The 11852-nt window shown below is 41.4% G+C and overlaps 1 protein-coding gene across 1 annotated transcript; it reads right to left on the bottom strand.

Annotated features, from left to right (window-relative positions):
- Nucleotides 1–295: 295 nt before the first annotated feature.
- Nucleotides 296–5793, bottom strand: LOC133107641 (uncharacterized). Its single transcript, XM_061216669.1, has 6 exons — nt 5661–5793; nt 4964–5167; nt 3447–3722; nt 3115–3210; nt 1554–1580; nt 296–809 (listed from the first exon to the last, which is right to left on the bottom strand). Exons 1-6 carry the CDS (start codon nt 5737–5739, stop codon nt 739–741), a joined length of 753 nt encoding a protein of 250 aa, XP_061072653.1. The 5' UTR covers nt 5740–5793; the 3' UTR covers nt 296–738.
- Between the last annotated feature and the right edge of the window lie 6059 nt (nt 5794–11852).

Here is an 11852-nt window from a genome sequence, read left to right as displayed (position 1 = left end):
CCTGTAAATGTGTTGGGTGAGATGGCCTAGTATTGGGGTTCTGAAACAAAGCAAATGGGAACATTTCAAATATGCAACAGGTGTTAAGGCAATCTCAGTTTATCATTTTGTCAAGTCATATTATAAAGACATCTAGCTGTTATATATTTATTAACAATGAACTGTGGGTGGTTTATGCTAGTGAGATGACAAGCAGGGGTGCCCTACTTGTCTGCTTAAAGAAATAGTCAAATTCACACTTGCCTTAGAGAAGTAGTACATATATTCAGAAATAAACTTACTGCAATTACATATAATTTGGCACAGTGATGGGTTTATTTAAAGCAGCAATAATTGCAATTATATACAAGCTTTTCAAGAAAGCTGCGGTGCTTGATTAACCACTAAGCTAACGCATCTCTGTAGATAGCACTGGGAACTGTTTGTAGCCAAAATATTCAAAAGCACACACCATTCCTTCACATCAATCATACCTGTGCTGACAGCCTGTCAGTAAAAATCTAAGGAAATAATAATGAACTTTTAATTCCTGCACAGCTTTACTGTTTATACAAGTACATCACAACTGTGTGCAGGTGGGTATTTGGTTATGAGCATTTTGAGGTGGGTGTTTGTGGGGTTGTAACAGTTCTAGCCAGTATTTCAAGTGAGCATGAGGATTTGGTCTGGGTCTGCAGCCATTCCAGATGGGCTGGTATCCATGGGTGACCCTGACTGAGTTTGGTCTTGGTCTGTATTTCAGATGGGCTGGTATCCATGGGTGACCTGACTGGCATTTGGGGGATAGTGGATGATGGATCCCACAGTACCTATGCAGGACAGAGAAATGACACACTTAGGTAATGGGCTACAGGGACTTAGTTTGAGGTCAAATGTGAATATACACTGCCTAACTGTTGCCATTTCACTAAATACGAAAACAAACAAATTTGAAATTCTATAGCGATGTACATTTTCTAAATCTACATTTCATACAAAACCATAACTTGACACACTAACCTTCATACAAAACATTACTCTCGCCTCTCTGTTCTATTGTTACGCTTTAGCATAGGATTACCTCAGAATCCAAATACTTGATATACAAATACAAAAAAAGTGGACTGAGCTCTGCAGTGAACATTTTTTGTCAACTGCCTACTTTAAAAGAAATTGACATGGCTGCTGTGAAATTCATTTCTTGCTTTGCAATATACATACCTACATTTTTTCCTGTCAGTAAATTCACACTTGATGTCATGCCAATTTTTACCACAGTGACATTCTAGGAAATAGTCTAAAACTGATAAACAACCCTGTTCCTAGAAATCTACCATCCTGTAGGTTTTCACTCCAACGCTAACAAAGCACACCTCATTCAAGAGCTTGAGATCTGCATTGAGCTGCCTTGAGTCAGTTGTGCCAAATTAGGGTTGAAATGCAAACCTACAGGATGGTAGATCTCCAGGACCAGGGTAGGTGACCTCTGGTTTAAAATAACCTGGTAAAGGTACATCTGGCCTGCTGCAACAGGAATATGCTCAAAACAGGAACTATAAAATAAGGGTGCCTACCTCCAGGATTTCCATTGCCATTGGAAACTGAAGAGAAACACAAAACAAGGAGCAATTAAAAACAAGGATTACATCATGAACTACACAGTATGTGGATTCAGCTTGAAAAAACCTGGATGATAAAACAGGATGAGGTATACCAATGTTTATTTCAGTGCGGTCAAGGTGAACACTGATAAAAAAAGGGGTAAATTACTTTGAATTCCTTCATAGCATTAGTTCACATATCCCATGTAAAATAGTTTAATCTATTGCTATGCATGTTAACCCCATTTGACCTAAAAGCTGCAGCAAAGGTGAATCTCCGACTTCAGCAGTCATCAGAACATCCTAGAAATAGGTAGTTCACACACTGATGATTTTATCCGAACTACATGTGCGCTCCTTCAATATTTGTATACACCAAAGTTTATTTGTAAATGTGTAAATAAAACTAATAGTAACTAAATACTAAATACTTATAGTTCTTATTTCAACAGTGGCATTTGCACAAAATCAACAGCACAAAAAATAATCATATCAGTTTCATCAATATCAGTCCACATACAAATGTATTTTGATGATTGTATTTTTGTTTCCTGTTTCAGAGCCAAACTGAACAGTGGAGATAGCTGCTGGTTAAGTTCACAGATGCATGACTTCATAACTATTGGACTGGTTTAATCTTCTAAATTGTGTAATTAGTTGTATTTATTTGTCTATACAGCACTTTAAAGTTCTGACTTCAATTATGGCACTACCACACAATATAACTTCCATCAAACTTACAAATTGCAATTTTTCAAACTTCAGGATCAGTTCCAATGATACATTTGCAGTCTGCAGCTATATAAAACATTATTTTCAGGTAAAATAAAAGGCTGGAATCATTCAGTAATTAAGAGCAGATGTTTTCCTTCCCTCTGAAAAAACACTTAAAAAAACACTTGCAAGCTAGGTAGCTGGTTGACCTGTTCATGCCTGCTCCCAGCTCGACATGGTTTAGCTGGTTGGCCAGTTCAGACCAGCTCCCAGCTTGACATACTTTATTTACACTCCCAAAATACCAATGGCATTACATAAACAAAAAAGAGACAGTAAAACATAAAAGCATATAAACAAATATGGAAAAACGAATTCCATTCTCTCAACCTATTCCATGTCTGAAAGCTCACCTCCCTCCACTGAACATAAAACACCCTTGTTACACCACACACTCTGAAGCACATTCAAACACTCCATCACTTTATACTGTAATATTTATACTCCACCATTATTCTGCATCTGATCATACCCCTGAAAACATCTTGGTTATCCCCTTCAGCAATCATCTTTTTTGGCTCTTATAAACTGCCATTGTATCTTGTCTGAGAATGAAATTAATAAGCTGGCACTTAGCCCTTAGTTCTATAAAACCAAAGATCAAAATTAGGAATGGCATCCTGGACAAGACCAGTCCTGTGGTCTACTCACACAGGGGTCTATGGTCTACTCACACAGGCATCTGATCCTTACATAATGAAATCATCTGAATGAATAAAGCTACCACCTGAGTGTATTTTGGCATCATCATCAGACTCACCTTGTCTTTTAAATAGTAGGAAGCTAATCAACAACAGCCCCATCATTGACAGCACTGCCAGTGCTGAGACCCAAACGAACATCGCTGGTTGCCTCTCTGTAAGAAAACAGCATGTTCCTCAGTTACGCATGGGTTCCGCTTGACTGCAAATAACCAATAAATACCGACACATGCTCAACATCAGCGGTATAGTGAGAGCACAAAATAGGCCATCTTGGGCTGCTTCATGGCAGGACCCCCCACCACTTACACCTGGGCTAGGTGTAAGGACATATGACAAACGGTGGCCCCTGGATGTATAATCACGCATGCTGTCAGGCGTTCGTGTTCACCTGGACCCCCAGGCGTGGAGTGCTTGGCGCGGGCGAGTTGCTGCAGCAGCTCTGTGCAAGCCTTCTCCAAGCGAAGCCTCTGGTGTTGGGTCGGCACGGACTCGCTCGCCCACAGCCGGCGGAGAGCTTCTGCCTGCGGGACCGCTGCCGTCCACACCCCCGTCCTCTCGCTCAGTCTCAAGTAGTCAGCACCGTCGTACCGGACCAGGTCCGACACCCACTCAACTCTGTACCCATCCAACTTGCATGTACGTATGCGCTGGTATGTGTGATTACCTGAAATAGTAACGGGGTGAAACAAAGATTTTACATTTTTCAGCTGAAGGACTTGGCCCTCCCTGTCTGTGACCTACCCTGCAGGAATAGTTTACAGCGATCAACACTAGTCAGCGGTTACCATATGCTGGTTTTCGTTCCAGCTGAGCTCTCAATTAAGTTTAACTGAGCCTTAAATATTCTGAACGCTCATTAATTAACAATATGGGTCATATTAAATGGGCTAAATTAGTAAGATAGACCAGTATTCACTTTTTTGATAGAATAATGTTCTGAGGTCCAGCGTAATTTTTTTGTTTTTTTTCATCAGTGCTTGTAAAAATCACTGTGTATAAGAACATCCTATACACAGTGATATAGGATCTGTGTATAGGATGTGGATCACCTCCACAGAAGCTAATGATTGTGGAGGTGATCCAAATTCTGAGTGGGACGGATTGATTGCTTTGAGCTCACAAGGGCAGGCAAGTTTAAACTTTCAAGGTGGTTCTGTTTAAAGGAATTGCAGGGTAAACTTTGTTGAGGCTAATTATCAAGCATAACTGGTGGAACTGGTGGAACAGGTGGGGGTGGGGGGAGAGGGGGGCTAACAATAATCAAAAGCTAAATAATAGATTTTGGGGAGGGGGTGGTTAAGGTAGATAATTCAAAGTAACAATTAACAATTCAAAGACTAAGTAATACATTTGAGGGGAAGAGATTAAGTCTAACAATGATCCAAAGAGAGAGGATGGACTAATTTTGGAAAGTTACACAATCACACCAATTGTTCAACTAAATTCTTATGTATTATCACTTGAAGAAAAACTTCCTGTGTGAAATAGATTAACAGGATGGAATCTGAGCCTGTGCAACGCTGTTCCATTTGTTATTAGAATAAATAATTTGACTAAAATCCTAGTCCTGTAATGATGTTACAAAATAAATATTCGGTTCAGTGACTCAATCGCAAATAACGGAGAGCCTAGCGAAGAATAAAGCCAAGTGGGTCCCTGCATCCATAGCAATCCGTTAATTAGGTTGTAGTGATATTAGTGAACAACATGGGTGTAGCTCAAAGGGAACAGGAGTTCATTCATACTTACTAAAATGTTCGAAGTAGTCTACGAGAAACAGTAGCCTATTCACATACACGTGCTGAACTGAGAGACCGTTTCAGCCAAATCCATCGGCTAATTGCAACGACGAAAAGCAACAAAATAAGATGAATGTATTCTGTTAAGTATATCATGTGTACTTACTCGCTGTGGTGTGGTTAAAACTCTCCAATATGATCTTCAATGACGTTTCAAAAAACGGACCGTGCACGGTGTTGACTACGGAGTCACGTTGAATATCGGGTCCAAAGTAATTCCACGGGACAGGGATACCATTTAACGTCCTTGTTGCCACGGGCGTGTCAGTCCTTCCCACCACTTCCGTGTACACATATTGAATGAAAGCCTCTAGGATATTGTAGACAAACACCCAAATATTTCAGACTTGACTACATACAACAAACGTTTAGTTCAATGCAACTACATATTTACAGGTGGGCAACAGCAGGGAAGTTTGCAGAAATAAGTTTAAAAGGCTGCCGTTTGTTGTATGGAAACCCTATTGTTTCCATACCTGCGCTGGGTAAATACCCAAACCTCAGTGGAAATGTATTTAAAAGATAAAGTGAAAATGATCATACTGATTAACTTGACTACATTATCTGAAAAGAGTTGCGTAAATAATACGCACAATATGAAATATATAATTATACAATGGTATTCTGTTTAGGACAGCGTAGCCTATTGCATTATTTCTAAGTAGCGTTTCGTCTTTGGTCGTGTTATTTACAAAACTGCAAAGTCGTACTGCAGTTATATTTTTAGTTTTTTTGTATTAGGTCACAAAGACGTTATGCAAAGACACTGTACAAATAAAGCCGTCAGTAAAACGCATTGTTACCTTTCTGCAAAGATAGTTCCAGTTTTGAGAGCAGAAATAAAAATGAAAACAACTGCGTCTGCATATTGGAGAGCTTCATTGTTCACCCAGTGAGCTGTAAAAGTAGTATAAACAACGACGCGATGCAGCGACCAGACTGGTTTTTACTTTCGTTTTTTCAGTTACAGTGGCTGGTGAGCGCAAATTAAATTGGGGAAATTTAATTCACGAGTTTGGATTTAATTAATTATTAAGGCTACAGCAGAATGGGAACTGTGCCAGCATCATCATACCGAGAGAATTAAATCGTGCTATAGCCCCTTATGAACGATGTGCAATTGCCCAGGGATTTTATGAGATGGTGATGAATCCTAATAATAATAATAATAATAATAATAATACGTTTTATTGTCATATTTTTTCTGTGGCTTCTCTTGTATATAGTGCCCTCTGTGATAACGGTAGTGAAATGTGTTGTTTTTGCTATAGGCATAATTAAAGCATTTGTATTGAATATACAAAAGCTTTAAGTGTACTTTAAATATACAAATGCTTTAAGCTATAGGCATAATTAAACCATTGCATTGTATATAGGACACACTACATAAAATCACTTTTATTTTGTAGTATTTAAATGCGTTATACCGCTTTACAGAACCGGCTGTTTTTCCTGAGGCCCTATTTTAAGCATTTTCTCCTGGAAGTGGGCCCTGTCCTTAATGGGGTGAAAGGGGGTGCTTTTCTGCCTCCCCTCTCCACAGGGATGGCTGGTAAGGCATTGGTGAGTCAGTGGGACTGCCAATCGGTGTTTCAGGAAATGGAGGGTTCCCAGGGCTGGCATTCAGGCTGGCCTGCAACTAGTAGTGCCAAGCAGATCCACTGTGCACTGGGCACTTTGGCGTGGACGAGACCAAGAACTGGCCCCGGCCGCAGTTCTACTGGAGCTGGTGCAGGAGGGACGTGGAGAGCTACTGCCGCCAATGCCTACACAGAGCCAGGAGGCTAGACGAGGGCACCACTCCAGCAACAGTGCAGCGGGGCTCCGATGGAGAGAGTGGCGGTACATCCTGGAGCCGTTTCCAGTAACAAATATGGGGATTGGCTATAGCTGGCGATTACTTCACAAGGCATACATGATTCCCCTCAGGAAGCACCAATGGTGGCGATGATTGCTCTCAGTCAGGGATGTTCGCTGGGTTTGGTTTGCCAGAAGAGCTACACAGCGACCATGGGCGGAACTTCGAGAGCCAGGTCTTTACAGAAGTCTGCTGCCTCGTCTTCATTCGTCAGTGTCTGTTCCTGAGTCAGTGTCTGTTCCTGAGTCAGTGTCTGTTCCTGAGTCAGTGATGTTCCTGAGTCAGTTTCTGTTCCTGAGTCAGTGATGTTCCTGAGTCAGTTTCTGTTCCTGAGTCAGTGATGTTCCTGAGTCAGTTTCTGTTCCTGAGTCAGTGATGTTCCTGGGTCAGTGCTGTTCCTGCATCAGTGCTGTTCCTGAGTCAGTGCTGCTCCTGGGTCAGTGCTGTTCCTGCATCAGTGCTGTTCCTGCATCAGTGCTGTTCCTGGGTCAGTGCTGTTCCTGGGCCAGTGCTGCTCCTGGGTCAGTGCTGTTCCTGTGTCAGTGCTGTTCCTGCGTCAGTACTGTTCCTGGGTCAGTGCCTGATGACGCCCCACAGGGGTGCTCTCACACGCCAGACTTCAGCTTGGCTGGAGGCCTTTAAAATGTGTTGAAGGTGGCTTGTCATGCTTGGAACATGGTCATTAACAAGGTCTTTTGGAGGGGGGATAGTGTAGCAGGGCTCCACAGCCTTTATGTTTGTTTCACTGTCACTTTATCACGTGTGCACTTACCATATGTTTCACGGAATTAACATATATCACAATTTCATTCCATTTGGGTCAAAATTCACCCGTGTGTTATGAAATAGTCAATTGCATTTTTTTCTGAAAGAAAACTTTAAGCCAAAGGCAGAATGTAAAATATACTATGAACAATTTTATCCATATACACTGCCTGCTGCTCATATTTTTTTCGTGGGGGGTTGTATCATTGAATATGGAGGAGCTCATGGGTTTGCAGCAAGTGATCTTGCACATGAATGTATTGATATGGCACATGAATGCCAGTCTATGTGTATCTGTGTGTCATTTACAGATTTGCATTTCTTTTGCACTTTTTGCATGCCAGATGGAGCAGGACCAGATTCCTGTGCTTCTACACCTGCACTAGGAGTATTACTTTCTTGTGAAGTTTCCCACTGTTCCATGCTGGGAACCGTTTCAGTCCAGATCACAAGTGCATTGACCAGCAGGCCAGCAGGCTGCTATCCTCGTACAGCTGTATTTTCCTGTAAGCTCATCAGGGCTGAGCATTCCTCTCTTGTTCTTGTTGTTGTAGTAAGACAAAACTGAATCTTGTATCACATGCCACCCATATTTTGAGGTCGTACTTCCCTCAACAGACAACAGCCTCTTGTTCACTGTGGTATCAGCTGCAGGAGTGCGCAGACACACACGCACACACACACACACACATAGTGACTTGTGGGATAAGTAGTTGGAGTGCTTACCGTGTGTGTGTGCGTGTGTGTGTGTGTGTATATGTGTGTCTATGTGTGTGTTTAAGCACTCCAACCACTTATCCCACACCTCCCTAATCGCAGCCTGTTTGTATTTCTCGTGTCACGAAGTTGTAGCTCTGTGTTTGTGTGTGTGTGTGTGTTTGTTTGTTTGTTTAAGCACTCCAGCCACTTATCCCACACCTTCCAAATCAGAGTCAGATTGTCTTCATATCTTTGCATGTATGTGTGTGCGTGCACACGTGTGTGCATGCTGGCATGCATGCGTGTGTGCATACAAGCCTTACTGATAGTCATAAACTTGTCCTGTGCACTGTTTTTGCTCTCTGCTGCATTCCCAATTATTATATTTTATACCACTGAACACAATGTCTTTGTACCCAAATGTACCAACTTTATAAAAACTTGTCATCATCAATCATACACATTCATATCCACACTGTTGAGCATGTCATCACATTTCATGTTTATGGGTGTTTGATGATGTTAAAGTCTGAAATGGGTTTTGACCCAAACATGACAGGCTGGTTGATAATATATGATACACTACAATAACAGACTAGATCTCAGGTGCTCAGCACAGTGCAGAATTCCCACACTGGGTCACATGCACAAACTACTGCCGTGGACTTGCTTTCCCGCCCTTTTCAGGCTGTGGCAACCCCAAGGCATGGGCCAGGTCTGCAAATGGCTCTGCATTCTTGGCCAGAGATCTTCAGCCCCAGACACAAGCCTCCACTTGTCTTTCCTCAGAAACACTGATCTCACCAGCTCCAAATGGCAAAGCTCAGCTGCCATTCATTCACATCACATTTGTCTTTGGACGATTAGGCCACTGTCAATTCAATAAAAACACTTTTTTTTTCTACATCTAAAGTGTGTTGTTCAACAAAATACACGAGAATATATGGTAATTCATTATCACATGTCTTGTGCTTGTGTACATGTGTTTGTTTGTTTGTTTGTTTGTTTAAGTGCCCAAACACTTATCCTACACATTCCCAACCACAGCCAGTTGTCTTTATATCTTTATGTGTGTGTGTGTGTGTGTGTGTGTGTGTGTGTGTGCATATTGTACTATCTGTGGCTTCATTTCAGTCAAAATTAGCTTGCCTCTTAGCTGGACAGTGAGATGGATTGCTGAGGATTCAAAGCTCTCAAATAGTGCCACACCATTAGCAGGGCTGATATTTTTCTTTTTTCCTCTGCCAAAAGCACTGTACAAATAAATCATCATAAAATATATAAAAAATAGCTAAATGAAATGCTCCCCCTGCATCAAAAAGACCTGTGTACTGAGCTGAATTACTGTACTGCTCTGTAGTCTCTCAACACTGCCACACTTTGTAATTGGTAATGACAATGATTAGTGCAATGAGGGTCTGCTAGTCCCAGAGAACAGGAACAAAAGACTCATTTTCCAGATGGCTGACAGATTAAAGCACGGGAAATGGAGCTGCTGACAGCCAATCACAGTTTGGGCCTCAGTTAGGCTTCCGATGCAGATCAGACTCAGCACCATTTCCTCTACTCTGGCAAATTTCCCCCACAAAAACAATCACACAAACATCTGACTCAGACACTCAAAACTCACATACACATTGAAATGCAAGTTAATAGGCTCTGCTATCGAACTTTGAGACCTTAACACCTGCAGTGGATATCATTAAACTTATATCAACTATGCTATGTCAAAAATTAAGTCTCAGATTCCACAGCATGCAATGCACAGTGACACTGAACAATATTGTATGACACACAATGATCTCCAATGAAAGTGCTGTGTGAATTGAAAATCCATCCATTATCTTAACCCGTTTATCCTGAACAAGGTCGCAGGGGGGCTGGAGCCTATCCCAGCATACATTGGGCGAAAGGCAGGAATACACCCTGGACAGGTCACCATTCACTCACACATTCATACCTATGGGCAATTTAGACTCTCCAATCAGCCTAACCTGCATGTCTTTGGACTGTGGGAGGAAACCGGAGTACCCGGAGGAAACCCACGCAGACACGGGGAGAACATGCAAACTCCGCACAGAGAGGCCCCGGCCGACGGGGATTCGAACCCAGGACCTCCTTGCTGTGAGGCGACAGTGCTACCCACTGCACCATCCGTGCTGCCCTTGAATTGAAAATGGGAATAGAAATGTAATTTGTCATGAAGCATTACTTTTTGCATTGAGCTTTAATTGGCTTAACATTTTGCATCAGGCAGTATATCAGAGTGTAGCTTTAAAATTCTAAATTCTAAACATTAAACCAAAAGACATACCTCTGTACAGGTCTTGATGCGACCATTTTAAGGACGCTCTAGCACATAACCCTCCCAATTTAATACTGCTGGTGCATTTAAAGTAATTTATCAAAATAAACAAATAACCACAATAATAATCTTAACTAATTCATCCATTAATGAAACTGGCTATTGTATGTTGTTCTTCCATAAAATAAACAAATCAGGTATGACGTGTTTTAACCCATTACAGCACACCTCATTAGCTCAAATGTAGAAGTTTCTGTAGTGCCTAGTGCTATGCATTATATGCTGTGAAATTACTGTGTTAGTTTTGCTCAGTGAATGTAGAGCAGGGATATTCGTAAGGGCAGTAGTAATGCTGGTTTCCTTTTGTACCTGATAGGTAATTGATCGATAAATGCCATTGATTGGCCAGTGATTTTATTCACCTGGAGTCCCAGGTTAATGTCCTGAAACCCAGGAGAAGAAAAGTACATGACATTTGTTGACATAAAAGAAGTTTCTCGGATGTCATGTTGCAGTGAACATATTTTTTAAATATATCTTTTATTACATTTTAGTTGAATGCCCCTTATGCTAAGATAAATATTGTTTAGAGCTCAGGGAAGCCAAAATGTAATGTTCTTGTTTGTGGCCACAGGGACTCAGGAGATTGAATCAGAGTTGATGTACATTTGAATGTACATTTACATAGTCACTGCTCTAGGGGGCAGTGTAAGACCTAATTATTTTTCACCACAATGCTACATTAGATCTGCAGGTGGTTGATTCTTTAATATTGTTTTCTTTCCAATTGAGAGAGCCCAATCATACTTACACTGCAGTGCTTATCATAGTCTCAATTTGGGAGAACACAGAGAAGCGTTCGCTCTCCTCCAAAGACACTTCTTATCATACCGCAGTTTGCAATTGACATTCACACAGACATGAGTTGGAGGAAGACATTCCACATGTAGCTCACCAGACAAACTTCTGAGTGCCTGATCAACCAATGGGGCTCACTAGGGCATGATTAAACATTCTCAGCTATGTCTACTGAAACCCTCCCAAACTCTGGGGGACCAGTTATGCATAACCCTGCAGGACTGCCACAGTACTAGAACAGTCCATATTGCCTGTGGGGCTGATCTATTCAGGGGAATAGTGTCTGGTCAGGATGAACCACCCGCCAGCTTTTAAGTTATAGGCTCATTATTTGCATATAGTTCAGCTTCTGCATCTTAATTTATGACAGGCAAATCTAAAGGATCGTTGAGTTTTATCTGGGAAGAATAAGGCACAACATTTGGAAACTACTAAAGAGATAGGTCTATCCTTCTGTCTGACTCAGAAACTGCGCTCGGATGTTAGTTATTTGTTAATGTTTGCTTTTAT

This window comes from Conger conger, chromosome 13 (assembly GCF_963514075.1).
Source record: "Conger conger chromosome 13, fConCon1.1, whole genome shotgun sequence".
NCBI classification, from domain to species: Eukaryota; Metazoa; Chordata; class Actinopteri; order Anguilliformes; family Congridae; genus Conger; species Conger conger.
This window is presented reverse-complemented; position numbering and strand designations above follow the sequence as displayed.